This window comes from Mastacembelus armatus, chromosome 4 (genome assembly GCF_900324485.2).
Source record: "Mastacembelus armatus chromosome 4, fMasArm1.2, whole genome shotgun sequence".
Taxonomy (NCBI): Eukaryota; Metazoa; Chordata; class Actinopteri; order Synbranchiformes; family Mastacembelidae; genus Mastacembelus; species Mastacembelus armatus.
Window position 1 is genome coordinate 25,697,110 of NC_046636.1, and position 21,524 is coordinate 25,718,633.

Below are 21,524 nucleotides of genomic sequence, written 5' to 3' on the forward strand. Positions count from 1 at the left end.
TAATCCTTCTTTCCTCAAATGACTACAAAATGCTGCACAATGAGGAAAAGAAGATGCAAGACTATACAAAATGACTAGAAAAGAAATAGAAGAGGACACCAAAGACAGAAAGCCAACTGTAGAAATATAGACAACAAGCAAATGAAACACAAAGTAAGTAAAATAAGTGTAAAATGACAATGAGATGTAAAGTTAGTAAAAGTTGACATAAAACAACCACAAGAAAACACGAACTGACTCAGTCTGTGAGTGTAGGAGAGTTGAGGCCTTTTTTGTTTGTACCCAGGGACCCATTGCATCCTAGTCCCTCCATAATTATTTTAATCTCATAATATACTTTTATGTGAAATGTAAAATTTTACACAAGTAGTTTTGTGTTTTGGTGGTTTAAATATATTTTGATGCTAAATGTACTTCAGTATTTTTTTTTACACAGTGTATTTGCTATTTTTACTCATCTCTACAGCACAAAAACACAATTCCTATTCCGGATGACCATAGACATTAAAACGAGCACACCCAACGAGGATGTCAGTGGACTTCCGTTGCCACGACGACAGAGAAGAGTGGCAGATGATTTGTCCACAGCTGAGCGCACAGTGGTGACGTCTCTGTCTCCACACCGGGCGGGATATCCGGAGTAGTAAGCTTGCTAATAACATGGCGAAGACGTACGATTACTTGTTTAAACTACTTTTAATCGGCGATTCTGGCGTCGGGAAGACCTGTGTGCTATTCAGATTTTCAGAAGATGCTTTCAACTCAACGTTTATCTCCACTATAGGTGGGTAAAAGTCGGACTATCGGGACTGTCTGGGTCCAAAAGTGGTTCAGGACTAGCCCATCCCGTCATGCTAATTTGCTGCTAACTTTTCTGGCTAGCATTCGTGTTGTACTAGCGGCTAAACAGGAAGCGGCTCAGCCGGCTTGTCATCGTGGCTTTTTCCACAACCGTAAATAATATTTCCACTTTCAGTGAAGCTTAAAAACCTCCCGAAAACCTGCTCTACATACGTGTGTGCCTCTGCCGAGCTTTTACGCTAACGTTAGCTACACATTAGTTAGCATTATCCACACGTTAGCCTGGGAGCTAACGAGCTACAGAGCTGTCAGACAGCTAGCATTTATTAGCATTGTCGTGTTTCATTACGACTGTCAGTCCTAGGGAATGATGAACCCCAGAGCTCCACTCAAACTGTCAGCAGGTTTAGCCTAACAGACCTCCACCCAGCATTTGTTGTGCTTAACGTGGGCGAATAATGTGACTTTTCTTGCAGGTATTGACTTCAAGATCCGAACAATAGAATTAGATGGGAAGAAGATCAAGCTACAGATATGGTATGAAGGAAAAATATCACATGCTTCCACTTCACAGATTGACTGACGTGGTTAAGTCCATGATTGTTGTACACAGAGATGAAGTGTTTTATGCAGTAAATGTCCCAGCATGAAGGTTGTACTGCCTGGTTTTCAGAGGCATTTTTACAGTCTGTACCTTTAGTCTGCAGAACGACAAGAAACAGACAGCTGAGAATATTTTATTAATGAACAACAGGACAGTTAACTCTACCTGTGCTTGTTTAAATAAGTCCAACATGCAGAGTGGTATGTTTTTAAAGGTATGATGAGGCAGTATCACTAAATGAAAACACAGTATTATTGCTTAAGTATTCATGGTTATATAATAATTAACTACAGTACCAGTCAAAAGTTTGGACACACGGTCCCACTGAATTTAATGGGAAAGTCTGTCCAAAGTTTTGACTGGTAGTGTATGTCCCTACCTGGTTTTTTATAATCTTCAATATTATATTTTGTATCACACTGTTATAAAACTGGGCACAACTGTGTCTTTAACAGTGCCCGCTGCTTTTGTGTCTTCCTCTGGCAGTATTTGTGGCTTGTGGTTTTGTATGTCATACAAAAAATGTAGAAGAAAATACCAGCCCTTGTAGCTTGTCATACATTCACTCTTGCACAAAGATTGGACCCAGGAGGAAAACAGATATGTAAATGTGTTGCTACTTGTATGAGGAAATAATGACTCATTGTGGTTTAAAAGCATTTAGCATTGGAGCTATATTTTGACCAACACCAGGTGCACCCTGTATCCTCACAGCCTCATCTTAAAATTTGCTGTCAGTAAGACAAGAGTTACAGCATTTTCCCCCAATATTTTATCTTTGCCTCTAAATCATGAGGACATATAGTGATGTGCGTAGTGTAGTATGGCTCATTTTAGCTGAGTTCTGCAAGGCTAAGTTAAGAAATGTGTTTTCTGTGAAGGGATACAGCAGGACAAGAGAGGTTCAGAACCATCACAACAGCGTATTACAGAGGAGCCATGGTAAGTTGGTGTTAAAGTTAATAAAACAGTGTAGATTATCTCTGGGATGTGAGTCTGAAGTGGCCATCTCAAGTATGTGCGCTGCAGCTTGAATCTGTACTACAACCACACCTCATATTGTTATTGTTATTAATTTTGAACATAGCTAGGAGGTGTGGTTGGAGCATTGGCATGGTATTTTTATTAGTCTCTCCTTTAGTTCAAGTTAAACTGGATCCTAGTGTTTACTCATTTTACATCAGAAACCTAATTAACCCTAGTTGACTTTGTTTTCAAGTACAATGTTTTAACTTGATCCATCCTTAAGAAAGGATGTCAGACAAAATGAAAAACCACATTACACACACAGTTTCTTAGGAGTTTATTTGGACTTATATGAGACTTATTTGTTGTCTTGCTGCTGAGTTAACCTGTGTCTTATCCTCTATGAACTCTCCAGGGGATCATGTTAGTGTATGACATTACCAATGAGAAGTCCTTTGACAACATTAAGAACTGGATACGTAATATAGAAGAGGTAAAGTATTTTATGTATGCTGCATCATGGCCTGTATCGATGTGTATGCCTTCCTTTGTACAAATATTGCTTTTAACCTCATCTGTGACTGAGCGTTTCAGTTTGGTATATACAGAAAGCTTGAAGTTCACAGACGTTTTATTCCGGCCATTTTCTTGATGTTCACCACAGTCAGTTTATCTTCCACAGCATGCCTCGGCAGATGTGGAGAGGATGGTCCTTGGGAACAAATGTGACGTCAATGACAAGCGACAGGTGTCCAAAGACAGAGGAGAGAAGGTGGGAAAAAAATCTGACAAATGAGTGCAGTGAGAATTTGCTTAAAAAGCACATTTGATCTTCACTGCCTTGTAGAACATTAATACTCTTCTGACAACTGATTGTGCCTCCTTCCTCCTGTTGTCAGCTGGCACTGGAGTACGGTATCAAGTTCATGGAGACCAGTGCAAAGGCAAACATCAATGTGGAGAATGTGAGTTTTGAGTGATCCTCTTTAGCTGAAAACCCTAATCAGCAACTCAGCCAGTCCAACACAATAATCCTATTAAACCAGGATATTACAGCCATAATGAAAATGTAACCAAATAATCTGTGAGTTTGCAGTGAACATGTGATGTCAAACTGTTTTTTCTCTTAAATAGAATTATTGACAAAAAGAAAGATGAAATTTCTTCTTTCTTTTTTTTTTGTATCTATAATGTAAACTAACAATCTTCGTAGTCCAAAACCAATGGTCCCATTCTAGAGCTGTTAATGTGATTTCATTTGCTACCCTGTTTTTGTCTGCAGGCCTTTTTAACCCTCGCCAGAGACATCAAAGCAAAAATGGACAAGAAGCTGGTAAGAATAAATTGAATCTTCATTTTTATAAAACTGACAACATTGGATCTTTGTTGTGTCATGTACCAGTATTTATAGTTTCTTATCCGTGTGTATCGTAGGAGGGCAACAACCCACAGGGCAGCAGTCAAGGAGTAAAGATTTCAGAACAGCCCAAAAAGAGCAGTTTCTTCCGCTGCACGCTCCTGTGAGGAATCGGGAGTGTCGGCATCCACCGTCGCCTTAACTGTGTCCCCCACTGGACAGAACTGGACAGCACACACTCTAATCGCTTTATTTTTCTTTTTTTTTTTTTTTTTTTAAACCTTCCTTCACTCGTCTTCCTCCATCTTTCCTTATTGCTTGAAAATACATGTCACTGCCTTGGGTTACCAGTCTTCCCTAGACACCTGTGGATCTAATTGCTGTGGCCGCTGTTACATGCTCAATATTATCTATTTTTTACAGTTGCTCCTTTGTTTCAACTTAATTCTTTAACTTTTACTGATTTTTAAAGACTTCTCCATTATAACACCATGAGAACAAACAAACCGTTATTGCCCATTTGTTTTTTGTAAGTAATCATTCCTTGTGCACAGGTTGTTATCTTAGTAATAATAATACGATGCCTACATGTTTTGTTTTCACTCAGTGAAGTCTCATTTAGTCATTATCCCTAAAAGTAGGTCAGATTATGCTTCCAAGATAATACGAGTACAGTCCCAGATCAGTGTGTTTGTGTGTGTGTTTTTTTTTTAAACACTACGTGTGTGTACTGACTGGGTGGCCTAAAGTTCTGTTATTAATCCACATTAGGTTAAACCGACATGTAAACCTGTTATTGATGATGATTCACCATATAGAGACATCAGTGCCAGTACATTTTACTCTTCATATCAACAGTGGGGTTTATCGGTCCTCTGTCTTCCTACTCTTTTGATTTCTTAATCTGAAACATTCCATTATTTCTCTTTTGATAACTTCAATGTGCAATGTAGTATATTTAGATCCCAGATTTGTCTGTCTTAAGGATTTGCATCATTGCAGTATGGGCTGCTTTCTTAATCTATGCTTCTTGTAAGGGCACATATTCCTTTTGTAGCTGCTGTCCTCATCGTCTAGATGTTTGTAGGAACAGCAACAGCAGCTGGACTAGCAGTACCTAGCCCTAACACCTGGAGGCAATGCAGTTACAAAGCAGCTGCACCGAAGGTATCACAGCGACGATGAAATCATTGTTTTATGCGTTTGTACGTCTGCCAGTTGTCATTTCCAATGGGGGGACATGTAGACAACTGTTTTCTGGGCCTTGGACAGGGGCTATGCTGTAGCAGTATTTATGGAGTGAAACAAAACATAGCACCAAAATGTCAAAGTGCCCTTTTATGTTCTTATTGATTATGCACTTTTTGACCTTTCTGTAAAAAAAGATTTGTGGATTGTGTTTGTTGCGAGTCTTAACTGAAAGCAAAGAATATGCATGCACATGTTTTTCATGTATCTGGGCTTCCTGAATCATCTGAGCACTGAAAAAAAAACAAAAAACTATGACCTAGAGATGTTTCCTGTTAACAATCTTTCTATTAGTGGATGCTTCAGTTTATCCAGCTTTTTATGTATGTATTTGCATCACTGTTGATGCTTTTGGGAACTCCAGATGCCTCGCCTGTCCCACCTTCACCCAGTGTCTTTCTCTTAATGCTTCTTCTTCGCTTTCCAGATATTCCACCTCTTCTTTAGCCCAGTATCATGACCACCTGAACTATGCATCCTGGGTGTGTAGAAAGCCTCAAAAAGCTTTGCACATTTGACTTGATGAGCTTTATTCGAGTATAAGAATGTGCAAAGGATCCTTGCCATTTTATTTTCTGCTGTCATTCCAGATTTTATTGTATTTGCTAAGCAGTCTGGGTATAAAAATAGGAAATGAACTTAAAACTGGTTAAAATTACCTCAGATGGTTTACAGTGAGAGCAAATCCTTCCTATTGGTGTTGAGATGTCCATCCAGTTGTGTATAGATGTTATCCTGTGGTTTTGAATCATAATTGCCATCTTTGATCATCTTAACCCAATAGTGTGAGCACTATATTGGTTAAACTGGCTCTCGCAGATAAAATTATGCAGTTTTTATACTAAGATTAGCTTAAATTTGATCTATAAAATTTGCTCAGTCCCTTTGATTCATTTTTAAATTACTTCTATTTCAGGTCTGCCAGTTCTCACTTAACACGTGTTGAGCAGTCCTCAAATAAATTTGGATTTGATAAGTGATCATTGATGGGTTTCCTGGCAAATACATTAAACAATTCAGCAATTGTAAATAAGATCTACAATGATTGTACTGTAGGTTCAAAATCTTACTGATCTACACCTTTTGTAGATATTGTACTTTTGATGATTTATTAAAAATGAGATTCTTAAAAAGACTTTAGTGAACTTAATGTCATTGCTGAAAGTTAGTGGATATTTCTGTGATTTTATATCAGTTTTTAAAAGTCATAAGTTTTCATTTGAAGTCAGGCATGAGACACTGTTTTTTTTAGAAATGATTTTTCACCATTGTAAATCGAAAGTGAGAGTTATTGCATCATTTCTTGGAGGGAAACAGCTTTTTTTTTTCAGACCAGAAGAAAAGGCCTTAGAGTCTGTGGACTGCTGCCACAACAAGATTTTCTCTGTTAATTATTCTGTGACTGTGGGTAAAGTATGAGCTGTTGGCACCGATACAAAGTCTGTGAGCAGCAGTTTTACAGCACCCACACATTTCCTCCCAGTTTGCACACAGTTCTGACATTTGAACCTTTAGTTGGATGTAAATCCAGGCGCTATCTAAAGGAAGTGATATATTTCATGTTGGCAGTCGACCGTCTAGATCTTCCTCCTGATGTTCACTAAAGAACAACAGCTGTATTAATGGTTGTGGTCAAAATATGAATGGAGCTCACAGTCACGTGATGTGTAACCATGGCAACTGGTCACAACAAAGATGGCGACAGTTGGAGTCTCGGGATGATTAGGCCCGTGCATTGAAAATAACAGACAATACGATGCTGTGCAGTTCCTTTTAAGTTAATTTCATCCAGCCAACAGTGTCTATGTGGTCAAAGTGGGACATTTACAGTGTGTGGCCGGTGAGTCAGTCTGGTAACTATTGTGAGGCTTCATTCTCACTTTGACTAGAGTCCTGTTGTTACATCCGTTTCTCAGACAAGGGGAAAAAAGTCACTACAGCTCTCTAAATGTTTAGTTTCACTTCACTAACATAGGACATGGTAGCAAGGATTCAGCCTGGTAATCTGGTGTAAATTAACATTTTTTTAAATGATTGTTTTAATAAATATTTTATCTGAATGGCGATCTGCAAAAAAGTGCATATAACCATCATGTATATGCTGAGGAAATCTCTCTTGGCACACAGATGTCGCATGGGAAAGTACTTGTTACATGTGACCAGTGGCTCCACCATGTGGCCCATTACAAACCTCTATATCTGTCTCTTACTCCCATAGGCCTACAGCTGGAAATAGGACTTTACTTCCATATTGTCAGACTGATTTGCAGCAGTGTAACCTTTAACCACTGAGCATTAGCAACTAAGCAAAATGCTGTAACAGAATAGCCAGTCATGATTTGATTGCACCTGAAGGCTAGCTCAGTAACTTTGTATGCTGAAATCAGGTTTTCTCATTGAAGTATGTTTTTATTTTTTTTTATTTATAATTGTTTGTGTAATTTCTAGGCATATGGTTCATTTCATACGTCCATCTTATACATGTTGCCATACGATGTAAGGATTATATTTGGTCTACAGTCAGCATGTAGTTTTGTGTTGCAAATTAATCTTCTACCCCGAAGAGTCCCGTATCTTTATTTTTAGCCTGTGAAATGCAAATGTTGAGCATCTGGCTCAAAGGTACAGTGCTTGCCTGAGAAAACATTCAGTAAATCACAAGCCTCGGCTTCGGTTCAGTCACCTCGAGGTGCTCTCACTTGTAAAAACATCCTCGGAGACTTTGTTTTAAAGTATTTGTGTTCTCACATGCATTTATTGTTTTCAGCAGACTAATCAATATGTGGTATTCAGTACACCTTAGGGCTGAATGCTCAGGAGTGACTTATAAAGCCCTTTCAGTAGACTGCAGCCTCTAAATAGCTTTTGTGCATGTGGATTGTTTGTGTTCACTGACCATTTGTTTTGACATCATATGGGAAGAAAACCTGCTAGATTGGTTCTTTATTTTCCCCCAAGTCAGTTCATTAAACATTTAAGATGTCATCAGTAATAATGTTAATAACATTCTGTGTAACACAATATAGGTATTAACATCATTATCAGAGAGCCAACAAAGAACAAATATATCTGATAATAGTTGGTTTAAATAGTGTGTGACGTTGATGTACATTATTTTAACAGAATTCAATAGAACAACAACAAAAGCCTCAGAAACAGGAAGTTACCAGGGTGCAGCAGTGGCCTAATTGTTATCAAACCACCCTCATGAGTCACCAGAGCAGCTTGTGCCCATCCCTTATTTTCACTGCTTAAGCTTAAAATGCTTGAAATCCCAAATGCCCTATGGCCAGATGAAGATTGTGGTTTGGGTAACGTCCAGGTATTAATGAGACCAAGTGTGTGTGTGTGTGTGTGTGTGAGAAAAAGTCCTGTCTGAAAAAACCAACAAAATCTTCCTTTATTAACCTTGGGTTAACTACACAAATATGCTGTTTATTGCAGGGCTGTGGGATTGAATTACTTCTCACAGATGATGCTCAATGATACTGTGGCCATTCCCGTAATTCTCTGACAAAAAAAAGTACAAAGGTCAAGATAATTTATTGGTTATATACGTGATCAGTGTGTATTAAAATGGAGACAAACACTGAGAATGAAAAGATCTTATTGAATTATAACCACTTGTATAAACTCCCTCCTCAGTACTTACTGATACTATAGTAGATGTTATGTTAAGCAGTGGTCACAGAGGGCAGGAGACTTTTATTTTGTACTGTTAAACACTTGTGTGAATATCTTTGTAGGCCACATTCCTGTAGAACCCAAATACATAACCACAAACATTAACCATAACCATTAACCTGCTGTGTGAGCCAATACAGGACAACTGGCTAATTGGTGAGCCACACTACGCTGTCTTTTCTTTTTGACTACTTTCTGTGATGTTCTTTCTAAATGTGTGTGTTACTGCTTAGTTGGTGTTTTGTCTCCGCCCCAGTAGACAGGTGTCGTCAGGTGACCCTGCGCTACAGTGTCATTTTCTCACAGAGCTGCCAGACGCGGTGAGTAATCTTTGCTGTGGGCTATGTTGAAGTGAGCTTTGTCTTTTTTTAGGAACCTTAAAGGCATCATGATTGAGTCCTATTTATAAAACCAGTCTCAGTCTTCTAAGTATTTAAATGCCAAATGTAAGATTTATTGAATAAACTGCACTGAAGCAGGTTTGTTACACAGAATGAACAGAATGTGGTTTGTACTCTGTGTGTATATGCAGTGAGAACATACTCAGGACATACAGTACTTATATATGAACTGTGAGTGATACATCTGCAGGTTGTCATTGATTTTTCCAACAGGGACAACAGGGGAATAGATGAGCTGTTTCCCAGGATCATGGAGCAAAGCCAGTTGTTACAAGGACAACATGATGCTTTCACCTGGTTCACAAACTCCCAGGTCCAGTCTGTGATCACAAATGGCATAGTCCCAGAATGGTTTCATGGGATCATTACAAGGAAGTAAGTTGAATGATGAACGTGAAGATGAAGATGAGGTGAAGGCAAACAGTGACAATGTGAGGGTCATATAGATATTAGTGTCCCAGCAGGCAGTGATTGATTTTAGATATTTCACATATAAAATTGCTACAGACCAACATAATTGGATGTTTTGTGTCTATATAATGTGTTGTTTTTTTCAGTGTCAGATTAAAATACTAGTAAAATAGAAAAAAAAAACAAATGTGACTAAGTAAAACAAACAAGGAAGACTCTTCAACGTCCAAAATGTCACATTTTCGGAAGTAATAAATACGTTTCGGGAAGTGTTTGACAACCAAAACAATAAAACAATGGCTAAAATTTTATTTGACCCCAAGCCGACATGCAACATGTAGCGCACTTCTTTAAGTGGTGGCTAAAAAATCAAAATCACAAACACAGATTTCCTTGTACCTATGTAAGAACTTCAGAGCAGCTTTTTTCTGTTTTTAATGACTTATGCTTATTCCAGGACTGCAGAGGATTTGCTGAAATCCAAGCCTCCTGGCTACTTTCTCATCAGAGTCAGTGAGAGCAGGATTGGTTACACTCTTTCATATCGGTGAGTGATTTCATCCATTTTACTTTAATTTTTGACAGTTTCAATTCACAAATCAGTCTGATGATTCAAAGTTCTGCCTGGTTCCCTCTTGTCTACTGACTCCTCAGTGCTGAGGACCGCTGCAGACATTTCATGATTGATGTGCTGGAAGATGGACATTATATTGTAGTGGGGGAGAACAGGTGTCACCGGTTTCTGCAGGACCTGGTCGACTTCCACCGTAGGACTCCCATCATGCCTTTCACCGAGGTGCTGACTGTCGCTTGTGGACAGGTTTGAAAATGTGTTTCTTAACCTTCCTGAATACAGGTGCTTCATTTTAAAAGCTGGTCAATACATTATAGATGTGTGTGTTTTGCAGGTTATTGTAGTGCATTTGGATATGTTAAGTGCATGATCTGAAATGACGTCAGTTTAGCTGTGTGAACTGCAATAAACCAGCTGTACTATATATTTGCTTTTAGTCATTTACTGTGCGTGCATTTAGAGTTCAAACAGTCTCCTTCACTTTCCTAAACCACAGTATTTACTTACCTGCTTGCAACTGTGCAAAATGAAAACAATGACAAAATGTTGTCTCTTTCTCTCCCTGTCTCATCTAATGTAAGTGCTCAAATGACAAGGCCGACTATGCGGAGCTGCTGTTTCCCCAAAGGCATCAAAGCCCTAATACCAGTTTGCTACCAAACAACTCCATGCAAACCACCAAGAGGAACACAGTGCTATTAGAAGATATCCCACCTGCCCTTCCATATCGCCCAAATAACTTGACAAACAGCCAACCAAACAGACTTTATCCAAGTCTGGATGACAACTTTCCACACTGCAACTCCCCACTACCTCCCACGGTAATGGGTCTCCTCAGTCGACTGTTCTCAAAATGATTAAAATGAAAGACCCCCAGTTGTTTTCTGATCATAGTCCTCAAGACATTTCAGGGGTTTTATTGGAAGCAGTATCCTGTTAGTCCTGGTACTAACTGTTTGACGCCCAAATCTTTATTGATGATGACTAGAGTTGAATTAAAAAGGCTGGAAGTTAAATCACAGAAATGTTTCTGTATAGAAATCTAAAGTCCCTAGAAATATATTTTGACAGCTTTTATTTTAAGCATAAAGAAAAGAACAGGTGATATCACATTCACTGTGCACCAATCAGGATTTAACAAACTTTAAAATCAAAGACTGATGTTGAAATATATCAAATCTTGTCCAGTCACTCTCACACCATCCTGACCTTTGGTGTATTAAACTCCTAAGTAATATCGTTAACTTGATTAGTTGCTTATGGAGTCATGAGTACTAATGTTTTAGAGAAACCATGCTTTCCTGTAAGTAAGTCTTTTTATATTGTAATAAATATTTACACTGTGTTTTATGTTTAGGATTTGCAGCCTGTGCCAATGACAAGGAAGAGATATACGGCAGACTACCCTCTCGCCAACCAGCCTCCCGAGGTCCCTGCTCGCAGTCGTGTGCCTGTGAAGCAGAACCTGGCTTGTGTCAGAACAGTCTCTGCACCTGATCATCCCAGTCCACCCACAGTCACCGAATACCCACCTGGTGCCAACATTCACGCTGTGAAGAACCAGGAAGCGAAGCCGTCAGTCGTTACCAACCTAAAGAACCTGAAGAAGAAATTTCAAAAGAAGAGGAGCACGTCGCAGGAGCACGTATACACAGAGATTAATGTGGAGTCAGTTGACAGCGAGTACATGGAGGTCACAGAGAGTCAGACCACTGATGGAACAGCATTTCCCTTCACTTGCATTGATGTGACACTGTTACCACAAGAGTACCAGCCACCTCCTCCTTTTGCTCCAGGTTACTGATGCTCAGCTGCTTCATTAGAAAATAGTTTGCACATGAATCGATCACTGGATTGTGGACTTTAACTACGTTACTGCAAAAGCAGCATACCAAGGAAAAGGAGAGGTAGTCTGCAGACTCAGTAGTGAACGTTCCAAGAGATGAATATTGTACTTTCACCCTAAGAGATCTGTAATGACACAGAAGCCTGGCTCTTTCCAAACGTTACCAAAGCTGCCTAAGCTCATTAATGAACACGTTATGTTTTGTTTGCTTAATCCATCTAAAAACTAAAGCATAAAAATGAGTCTGGTTTTAGGGGGGTCAATGTGCCAGACCCAGGGTCCTCAAGACTCCAGGAAGCTTCTGGACTCACCCAGGAAATAAACTGGTTTTAGCAGGAGGCAGAATTACCTGCCTACCTGTCCCTTACCTGTTACCTTTAGACAGAATCTGCCATCTGGTTTCCAGTTTTGGTGAAGCTGAAAAAGCGAATGAGCTGCTGGATATACAGTAGTTTCATGTTTTCAGTACAGCCTTGTCTTCTCAAGACAAGAAAGTGAACAAATGCATTTCCAAACACTGAAATCTTTGGAAGATTAGATGGTGCACAAGCTACCTCTCCTTTTTCTTTACATCGACGAATGAAAACTACAGATGTTTGAATGTTGGCGTTGTGGACTGTCATTACATATAAACAAATGCAGTTAAAATGATAAAATAGTTTAAACTGCTGTCTTCATGTGACTGTAATGAGTGATTACACCAGTGATGTGTGAAGGCTTCTTTTTTTTTGTTACAGACAAACATTATATAAGATGTAATGCAACTAATGCAATCTACTGCATATAGACATCCAGCTGAAGCTAAATCACCTGGTTAAATATTTGTGCACAATGTCTGACTCTTTGGAAAATGCAATCAACTGAGAGAAGGCAGCAGGAGGAAGTTTTATGCAGTTTATGTAAATCAGAAATGACAAGATTGATATCAGCTGCTTTGGATACAAGGAGAGATGACCTGCAGCGCCGAACGATCCAGCTCTGGTGTTTGCAATGAGATACGGAAGCTGGATACTGGTCAAATTTGTTTCACAGGTAGAAACTTACAAATGAGTCAAATTCCCCTTTATACAGACTTTGGATGTGGACTTGGAATATCCTCATTTTTGTTTGTGAAAGTACTGCACCATGCCTTTGCCATGTGCCTTTAATAGTTTAATGGCTATGAAGCATCTAGACCATGTGGTAGCCACATTTCACACTTGTGTTCATGACGAGATAATTTATCAATACATGACTGTGCTAATACTTCAATACTTTAAAAGTGTCCAGTTTGGGCTGTTACGACTTTTTTCCAATCCTCTGTTTCACAGCAGATTATTATCACTCAGCAGACTGATGAACTGACTTTTACAGGGACAGACTGTTTTATTTTCCCATACCAGGCATGTACAATTACAAACATCCTGTTTCTGCTTTACATCTGTGCAGTTCCCCTTTCCCTCCACACTTCACTTCTCATTCTGAACTTTGCAAAGATATGACTTGTTGAGACCTAAAAGGTCTGAGATGCATGCTGTGAAGCACCGTCAGTGAAACCTGTGGGTTTGATTTCTAAATTACTTGGTAATCCATCTCTGGTCAGTTGTTTTTATGTCTCAATTTACTGTAAATGCTCGCAATAAAGGACCAAAAAACTATTTCTCAAGCCTTACTTCTATTTTAGCAAATCTTTATTCTATATTAATTTTATTCATACCTCAATTTGAAGCAATTTCACGCTATTAATAGTGTCAGTGGTTTGGATCGAACCCAGCTAAACCCTCATTACAGGCTACCATCTAGTGGCAGGAAACCACATCAGGTTTACATAAAGGAGTGGTGGTATTCAGATCCTTTATGTAATACCACAGTGAAAAGTCAAGGCTGCTTGTTGCCAGTGCATCATATTTCATGATTTGATCATTTTACTTATAACTACAATTAACTACTGCTATACTGAGCTGGTAGAGACAAAACTCAGTGAATAGTGAACTTATGAATATGTGGATAAAAAAAAAACTGTTGGCTGATAACAACTATTTATCAAAAGGCAAAGACGTTCACAATTTAAAATTACTGAGTTAAAATGTGTTTTTCTTCCTGATTCTGTTGCGTGACCTTCACTTTGCAGGATAATGCCTTCACATCATCTTCAGAATAGATACAGTGGGTACGGAAAGTATTCAGACCCCTTTAAATTTTTCACTCTTTGTGTCATTGCAGCCATTTGCCAAAATCAAAAAAGTTCATTTTATTTCTCATTAATGTACACTCAGCACCCCATCTTGACAGAAAAAAACAGAAATGTAGAAATTTTTGCAAATTTATTAAAAAAGAAAAACTGAAATATCACATGGTCATAAGTATTCAGACCCTGTGCTCAGTATTGAGTAGAAGCACCCTTTTGAGCTAGTACAGCCATGAGTCTTCTTGGGAATGGTGCAACAAGTTTTTCACACCTGGATTTGGGGATCCTCTGCCATTCTTCCTTGCAGATCCTCTCCAGTTCTGTCAGGTTGGATGGTGAACGTTGGTGGACAGCCATTTTCAGGTCTCTCCAGAGATGCTCAATTGAGTTTAGGTCAGGGCTCTGGCTGGGCCAGTCAAGAACGGTCACAGAGTTGTTCCGAAGCCACTCCTTTGTTATTTTAGCTGTGTGCTTAGGGTCATTGTCCTGTTGAAAGGTGAACCTTTGGCCCAGTCTGAGGTCCTGAGCACTCTGGAAGAGGTTTTCTTCCAGGATATCTCTGTACTTGGCCGCATTCATCTTTCCTTCAATTGCAACCAGTCGTCCTGTCCCTGCAGCTGAAAAACACCCCCACAACATGATGCTCCCACCACCATGTTTCACTGTAGGGATTGTATTGGGCAGGTGATGAGCAGTGCCTGGTTTTCTCCACACATACCGCTTAGAATTAACGCCAAAAAGTTCAATCTTGGTCTCATCAGACCAGAGAATCTTATTTCTCATAGTCTGGGAGTCCTTCATGTGTTTTTGGCAAACTCTGTGCAGGCTTTCATGTGTCTTGCACTGAGGAGAGGCTTCCGTCGGGCCACTCTGCCATAAAGCCCCGACTGGTGGAGGGCTGCAGTGATAGTTGACTTTGTGGAACTTTCTCCCATCTCCCTACTGCATCTCTGGAGCTCAGCCACAGTGATCTTTGGGTTCTTCTTTACCTCTCTCACCAAGGCTCTTCTCCCACGATCTCTCAGTTTGGCTGGACGGCCAGGTCTAGGAAGAGTTCTGGTCGTCCCAAACTATTTCCATTGAGGATTATGGAGGCCACTGTGCTCTTAGGAACCTTGAGTGCTGCAGAAATTCTTTTGTAACCTTGGCCAGATCTGTGCCTTGCCACAATTCTGTCTCTGAGCTCCTTGGGCAGTTCCTTCGACCTCATGATTCTCATTTGCTCTGACATGCACTGTGAGCTGTAAGGTCTTATATAGACAGGTGTGTGCCTTTCCTAATCAAGTCCAATCAGTTTAATTAAACACAGCTGGACTCCAATGAAGGAGCAGAACCATCTCAAGGAGGATCAGAAGAAATGGACAGCATGTGAGTTAAATATGAGTGTCACTGCAAAGGGTCTGAATACTTATGACCATGTGATATTTCAGTTTTTCTTTTTTAAGAAATTTGCAAAACTTTCTACATTTCTGTTTTTTTCTGTCAAGATGGGGTGCTGAGTGTACATTAATGAGAAATAAAATGAACTTTTTTGATTTTGGCAAATGGCTGCAATGACACAAAGAGTGAAAAATTTAAAGGGGTCTGAATACTTTCCGTACCCACTGTATTTCTTTGTGCTCACTGAAAATCAGAGGACAAGGCATGTACCACAAACACCCTGGTTAAGGAGTAAGTGGGTATAGATGATGGACAAATGAATAATTGCATATTCTAGATTTTTTAAAATCCCTGTAGCAGAGCATTTTAATAAGAAGTGTTTGGACTTTAAAAGAATAACTTCCCAGAATGTTCTTTAAAAATCACCAACAGGGTCATAGTTTGTCAGTTCCTTATAAGGAAGAACACCCAACCTGGTCCCGGGATTGTTGGCAGGAACAACAACACCTGGGAGAGTGTTTGTTTGATTTGTAACGCGTTTCTTTACAGGCCACGGTAAGCTGTTAAACACCGCCCCCCCCCCCCCCCCCCCACCCACCTGGCTACCCCGGTGACACACAACGAGCGCGCCGATCCGCTGGGAGGCGAGGTGACGTCACCAGGGAAGCCGTTGGTTTCCAGGCAGGAGTCAGCCCGCGGCTCATGGCTGACACTCATGTAGACACTTAGGAAGTTGTTTCACGGCCCAAACTGCGTTTACTTGGACTTTTTCGACACTTCTTTCGACTTTCTACGTTTTTCTACCCCCTAAAATATCCCAGCGAGACGATGTCTTACGTCCCAGGGCAGCCGGTGACTGCTGTGGTGGTAAGTTTGGGGCTGTTTCTATTGTTCTGGTCTGACCCTGCTGTTACCTCGTATCTGTAGCAAACTCTGAATAAACTAGTGTTATTTATCTCTTATTGTTTCTTTGCTGGCTCGATAATTCACAGTGGTTTTCTTTGTGAGCAGCTGTCACGCAGGAACGTGAACTTTATGGCGTTTTCCACGTCGTCAAACGTCAGTTTTAGTCACTTACTCACTCAATTTAACCAAGTGATTAATTAAAATACCCACATCTGGAAACGGAACGATTAAAAAAAAAAGTCTAACATCTGGTTGTTGGCTGTGGATTAAATGTTTCGACCAGCTACGAGCTGATCTTACAGATGGGCGTCACCCCCGGTGTGATTCAGTCTTCCTGGTTCATGCCCAGATACAGATGTGTAACACAGCTGGATAGTCCCACGAAACATCTGCAAACAGATGTTTAGACCCGAGACCTGGTCTGTGTGGCTGTGGCACTGTATGTCTGATAGTGTGGCAGGTTTGGTTTGATTAATCAATTAATCTGAGATGTTTTTCATTAGTTGATTAACGTCTGACACAGTCTCATCAAATACCAATTAAAACTCTAAGAGTTTAAATATTACAGTAGTACAGAGCTGCATATTTGTACCATTAAGAGTTACTAAGTTACTACCAGAAGAATTTCGGATTTTCCTTTTGGCGTCAAAAAGCCATTGAATAAATAAACTAAAGCTGGACTGTGCTGCTCATGCCTTTAATAAACCCGAGGTCAGTGATCAAGCTGTATTTTTGTGTTGTTTGAATAATGATTGTTTTGTCTTCTTCTATATGTCGTCTTGATCCTTGTGATGTTTGTTTTTTAGGAACCTGCTGCAAAACAGTGGAAACCGTGTCAGGCCTGATTAACAGGAACTTTACGTTCAGAAATAAAATTAAGTTCAATTTGTCATTTCACCCTGTCGACTTTTCTGACCGGAGACACTTGAATGTCAAAGATATGATAACTCTCAATGTTTTGACTCTCTAACTTCATAACATGCTTCAGTTTTTATGTCAGATGCTTGTTTCACCTTCAGCCTCGGGCATCTAATCTTCCTTAGCATTTAAGTCCCTGTCCCCTCTCAGACCACAACTAGACTCAGATACTAATATGTAAGTGATCTCCTATTTATAGCTTGTCAAAGTTTTGAGAAACTGTTAACATGAGATCTAACAGTCAGTCTTATAAACCTCTTCTGTTAAAGTGAGCAATGTGTCGTCTCGACCGTAAGTCCAAACAGACTCTTACTTCAGTAGCAGGACTCCAGACTTCCTCAGACCTCACTGTAGCAGCCACATCACTGAGACTGGCTGGTTATTCACCCTCACAGACACAGACAGTCTTTGTGTTGAGAAGTGCTGTAAGGAGCTCTATTGTCAGAGGCACCCATCCATCTGGTTTAGTGATCCTGCAGCTGCTTGTCAGTGTCAAAGCCAGGGCTGCACTAATTAAGTCTCTATGTGGACTTGAATTACCAGAAAACCTATGAAGTTAGTCATGTGCTGAAATCAAGTGAAATATATCATTGCCCCCTTACCTCATGGGGTGGAAGCTGAATACTAATAATACAGCTCTAATACAGGCTGGAGTCCCTTTTGTCAACAAGAACAACAAGCCAGGAACGTGTCTCTTGGTGCTGTAGAGATAAAACTGACAGTTATTCAGACTTCTGGCACATGGGAACGCTGCCAGTATCTGGTACCCTCTGTGACTAGTCAAGTCAGTGTTCAAGTTTTCAATTTGACTTGCTAGAACCTGATGTGATTTTGTTTTTCTTTTGTCACACAGCAACGAATTGAGATCCAGAAGTTGCAGCAGGGAGAAAATCTGATTCTGGGCTTCAGCATCGGAGGAGGGATAGACCAGGACCCTGGGCAGAACCCCTACTCTGAGGACAAGACTGACAAAGTCAGTTTTAATATATACTGTGTGTCTGTGTTTGTGCGTCCATCACCTCTTTATGTACCATGAATGTACAATACAAAATCCACAACATAGATAATCCATGAAAAAGAAAGGAAGCTGTAAGAAGATAAACAGGAAAAGAGAAATACCACCCAGTCCTACATGCCATAAAAAGCAGAATTTATAACAATGTTTAGCTCTCAACATATTTTTTTATATCCCTGCCTCTGGTGAAGAATAGTGGTACCAGAGCAGCACTTTGGTGAGCTACAGTACAACTGAGGGACAGGCCCGAACACATCACCTGTAGCCTCAGGTGGGAACAAATAGACTGATGTCATAAAGAGGAAGACTGCAGGTTTACACAGAGACGTGTCTTACCTGCTGACTGTGTTCACACTGTCGCCCAGAGAGATGAAGAGAAAAACTCAGTTACTTTAGTTATCACCTTAATATCACTGCTCATAAACAGTGTTTGTGTTTGTTCCAACAATGCTGAAATGATTATGAACCAAAGGCACTATGTTAATGTTCTTTTTGGGCGTGTTTTTTGTGCCTTTCTGTTTTATATTGTCGGCATTTGTTATAAAGCTGTGCTTGTATGAGAGTAAATGTCTTTGTGTTGTCCAAAGGGCATCTATGTGACCAGGATAACACCAGGAGGACCAGCAGACGTGGCAGGATTGAAGACAGGAGACAAAATAATGCAGGTGTGTGGAGAAGTAAAACTTTTTTTTTCCCAGATCCACAAGATGGCACTGTGTGAACAGGTACAGCAGGCACTGTGCATCAGGAGCAGTCCTCACTTTGCCCCACTGTCCATCAGCTTCTCTCCAACCGAAGTTTGAGAAAAGGATTGAACGTTTTCTTAAACAGATGTTCTTTTCTTACTCCCAGGTGAACGGCTGGGATATGACCGTGGTGACCCACGACAAGGCTCGTAAAACACTAACAAACAGGAAAGAGCACGTGGTGCGGCTGCTGGTAACCAGGAAGTCGTTGGAGGATGTTGTCAGAAAGTCTATGAACGTTTACCCTAAACAGTAACGTGGCGACACCACTAATAACCACAGGCCACGGACTGAACAATCAAATATGGTGAGATTTATATTAAAACACATGACAGTTGCATTAAGGCCTTTATAACTACATCAAAGCAAAAAAAATGAATATTAAAAAATAAGATAAAAAAAAAATCACCCAGACCACATCAGGTCAGTGAACGGTTTGGTGACGTACCGTATACAGGTGCCTGAGTCTGGATACCTCTGTGCTACTCATTCTGAGCAGTCATTGAACAGACGGTGCTGTTTCTTTCCATGCACACTCATCTAAAAGTTATCTGCATTACTTTGTCTGCATCTTTGCAGTATATCCATGTGTATACGATTGGGAATACATGAGGAGCAGTCCAAACCTTATTCAGTTAATCCTAATCTGTTTTTGAATTAAATGCCAACTCATAATAAATGCTTAGATTATTTTTTCACTAACACTTCTTTGCTGACCTTTTCACCTGAAGTGTCCCAACATGGTCAATTCTGACTAATTTAACTAACTAGTAATGAAAGAAATCAGCGTTTTTGGTTATTAGAGTAGATGAGTAGTTTATATAGGTTTTTATAGTACTGGAATAATTGTTGGCTTGTTTTGATTTTTGAAAAATTGTAGACATAAATGGGTTTTTCAGACACTATATGAGCAAAACTTGCGTAGCTCTCACATCAGTTTTGGTTTATTTTCACAGACATTTTCCCCAAATGTCCTCAGTCCGTGGTTGACAAGTGCAGCCATGGACTTGACTGAAACAAAGCACAGGATATCTTTGTGCATGATCATTTTTGCCTACAGCTGACCAAAGAACGTTCCACGCTATTGTATTATTAATCATCAGTATTTCATCCATTTTAAATAAAATTAACATGCTTGTCATTTATGTCAAGATTATATTATCAAATGTCAAGGAACAGTAAAGTGATCAAAATATATGCAAAGAGGGTTCTTTCATATTTTTTTTTTTTTTAATAATGGTATATGATACAAACTCTGTACCAGTATATACAAGTACTTTTTATTGCATACAAATGTCTTTCTGTAAAGTATATTTTTACTGCTAAACATTTTGTTCATACATGTGTGGGAAAGTAACAAAATGCATATTTACCTACAAGCTACACTAACTATGTTTCATGCAAAGTATTCCACAAGCTACTCTTACTTTTGTATAGCACCTGTCATATCGTTTTCAGTACAATCACCTTTATTTGGTTCGGCAAGAGAAAGTTGGTCATTTGCTGTTTTCACGTAGGCAAACTGGTTTTACACTGGAATCAGCTGCACTCACGTTGTCTCAAACTGTGAAATGCTATGAAGTTGTTTATAGTCAGCGACCAAAAGATTTTGTTTAAATTTAGCCATTCCTGCAGCACAACAGTGACACAGTGCACACTACAAAACCAAAGTCAATTCCCCTCATTTCAGATTATGGCCTTAGTGTAAATGGATAGCTCATCAAAGAGCCATTTATGTTTATCTATGACTGTTAAAAGCATTTAAAGCAGAAGCCTAACAAGGTAGAAGTGGGATGCTATGGGGATCCCTGTCCTCCAGGTTGGGGAACACTGATTTTCAGAATTTTACTACAGTGGTACATTTAGAAATGACTTGAAAAGAAATGACTTGTTGTTTTTTCTATTTGAATTCATTTTCCCTTTCCAGATTTTGCACATGTAACCTGCCAGCAGAGCACAAACGTTTTGCATTTGATTGTACACAATTTACTCTATGAATGTTTCTGAGATATAAAAAGAGTCAAAACAACATGCGTGTTTCTCCTTTTGTTGTTAAATCACCAAAGTAATAGTCTATTTTTACCTCTCAGCTCTTCACATTGCAAAGCCTGTTTTATCCTACAGGCCCTTCAAATAGCCTCGTGTTGCCAGTTATGAAGTAATCAGCTGACATTTCAAAGAATCTATTCCCTGACCTTTCTGTGTTTACCAAGGCATTTTGATACAGAGGGCTTTCTCTACTTTCATCTCTTAAATATGTGAGCCTGCAACCAATCACTTGCCTTTGAACCGAGAGGGTATAAAGCAGTTCATGATGCAGCAGGATGAGGAAAACTATGTGAAGAAAGCAATTCAGTCTTATAAAACCTGCAGTAAAGTTTTATCTTACTATGCTGCACCAGTCACCTGGATTTATTTTTCTGAAGCAGTCCTAGGGCATATTTTTCTTAAATTTTAATTACAGTTAATAAAGTTAATAAACAGTTCCCTCTCATGGCTC

At 39.6% G+C, this 21,524-nt stretch overlaps 3 protein-coding genes across 7 annotated transcripts; all 3 read left to right on the forward strand.

Moving 5' to 3' along the window:
* Positions 1–606: 606 nt before the first annotated feature.
* On the forward strand, positions 607–6,111 carry LOC113129176 (ras-related protein Rab-8A). The gene is made up of 8 exons (XM_026305029.2): positions 607–784; positions 1,278–1,338; positions 2,287–2,347; positions 2,787–2,864; positions 3,054–3,143; positions 3,271–3,336; positions 3,654–3,704; positions 3,806–6,111. Exons 1-8 carry the CDS (start codon positions 661–663, stop codon positions 3,893–3,895), a joined length of 621 nt encoding a protein of 206 aa, XP_026160814.1. The 5' UTR covers positions 607–660; the 3' UTR covers positions 3,896–6,111.
* Positions 6,112–6,147: 36 nt separating this feature from the next.
* hsh2d (hematopoietic SH2 domain containing) lies at positions 6,148–13,513 on the forward strand. Of its 4 annotated transcripts, none has more exons than XM_026305027.1 (7): positions 6,148–6,816; positions 8,917–8,980; positions 9,275–9,436; positions 9,930–10,019; positions 10,127–10,292; positions 10,628–10,867; positions 11,404–13,513. In XM_026305027.1, the coding sequence occupies exons 3-7, from the start codon at positions 9,312–9,314 to the stop codon at positions 11,848–11,850; spliced, it is 1,068 nt and encodes a 355-aa protein (XP_026160812.1). In that variant the 5' UTR covers positions 6,148–6,816; positions 8,917–8,980; positions 9,275–9,311; the 3' UTR covers positions 11,851–13,513. The 4 variants fall into 4 exon arrangements, with proteins under 4 accessions (XP_026160812.1, XP_026160810.1, XP_026160813.1 ...); XM_026305025.1 differs by having other exon boundaries at positions 8,920–8,980; XM_026305028.1 differs by lacking the exon at positions 6,148–6,816 and adding an exon at positions 8,797–8,816 and having other exon boundaries at positions 8,920–8,980.
* A 2,569-nt stretch (positions 13,514–16,082) lies between these two features.
* Positions 16,083–21,053, forward strand: tax1bp3 (Tax1 (human T-cell leukemia virus type I) binding protein 3). 2 transcript variants are annotated; one of them, XR_003295606.1, is made up of 5 exons: positions 16,083–16,306; positions 18,117–18,236; positions 18,866–18,943; positions 19,131–19,331; positions 19,981–21,053. XR_003295606.1 is itself a non-coding variant. In XM_026305448.2 (4 exons), the coding sequence occupies exons 1-4, from the start codon at positions 16,268–16,270 to the stop codon at positions 19,278–19,280; spliced, it is 387 nt and encodes a 128-aa protein (XP_026161233.1). In that variant the 5' UTR covers positions 16,085–16,267; the 3' UTR covers positions 19,281–21,053. The 2 variants fall into 2 exon arrangements, 1 of the variants encoding a protein (XP_026161233.1); XM_026305448.2 differs by having other exon boundaries at positions 16,085–16,306; positions 19,131–21,053.
* The last annotated feature ends 471 nt before the right edge of the window (positions 21,054–21,524 follow it).

Excerpts from the sequence above, each read along its gene's own strand:
- LOC113129176 (XM_026305029.2), top strand. The coding sequence starts at position 661 with ATGGCGAAGACGTACGATTACTTGTTTAAACTACTTTTAATCGGCGAT. Across the intron at positions 785-1,277 it reads AACGTTTATCTCCACTATAG|GTATTGACTTCAAGATCCGA; the intron begins GTGGGTAAAAGT and ends CTTTTCTTGCAG. Across the intron at positions 2,348-2,786 it reads CGTATTACAGAGGAGCCATG|GGGATCATGTTAGTGTATGA; the intron begins GTAAGTTGGTGT and ends TGAACTCTCCAG.
- hsh2d (XM_026305024.1), top strand. The coding sequence starts at position 8,874 with ATGTGTGTGTTACTGCTTAGTTGGTGTTTTGTCTCCGCCCCAGTAGAC. Across the intron at positions 10,020-10,126 it reads GGTTACACTCTTTCATATCG|TGCTGAGGACCGCTGCAGAC; the intron begins GTGAGTGATTTC and ends CTGACTCCTCAG. Across the intron at positions 10,293-10,627 it reads TGACTGTCGCTTGTGGACAG|TGCTCAAATGACAAGGCCGA; the intron begins GTTTGAAAATGT and ends ATCTAATGTAAG.
- tax1bp3 (XM_026305448.2), top strand. The coding sequence starts at position 16,268 with ATGTCTTACGTCCCAGGGCAGCCGGTGACTGCTGTGGTG. Across the intron at positions 16,307-18,116 it reads AGCCGGTGACTGCTGTGGTG|CAACGAATTGAGATCCAGAA; the intron begins GTAAGTTTGGGG and ends TTTGTCACACAG. Across the intron at positions 18,944-19,130 it reads CAGGAGACAAAATAATGCAG|GTGAACGGCTGGGATATGAC; the intron begins GTGTGTGGAGAA and ends TCTTACTCCCAG.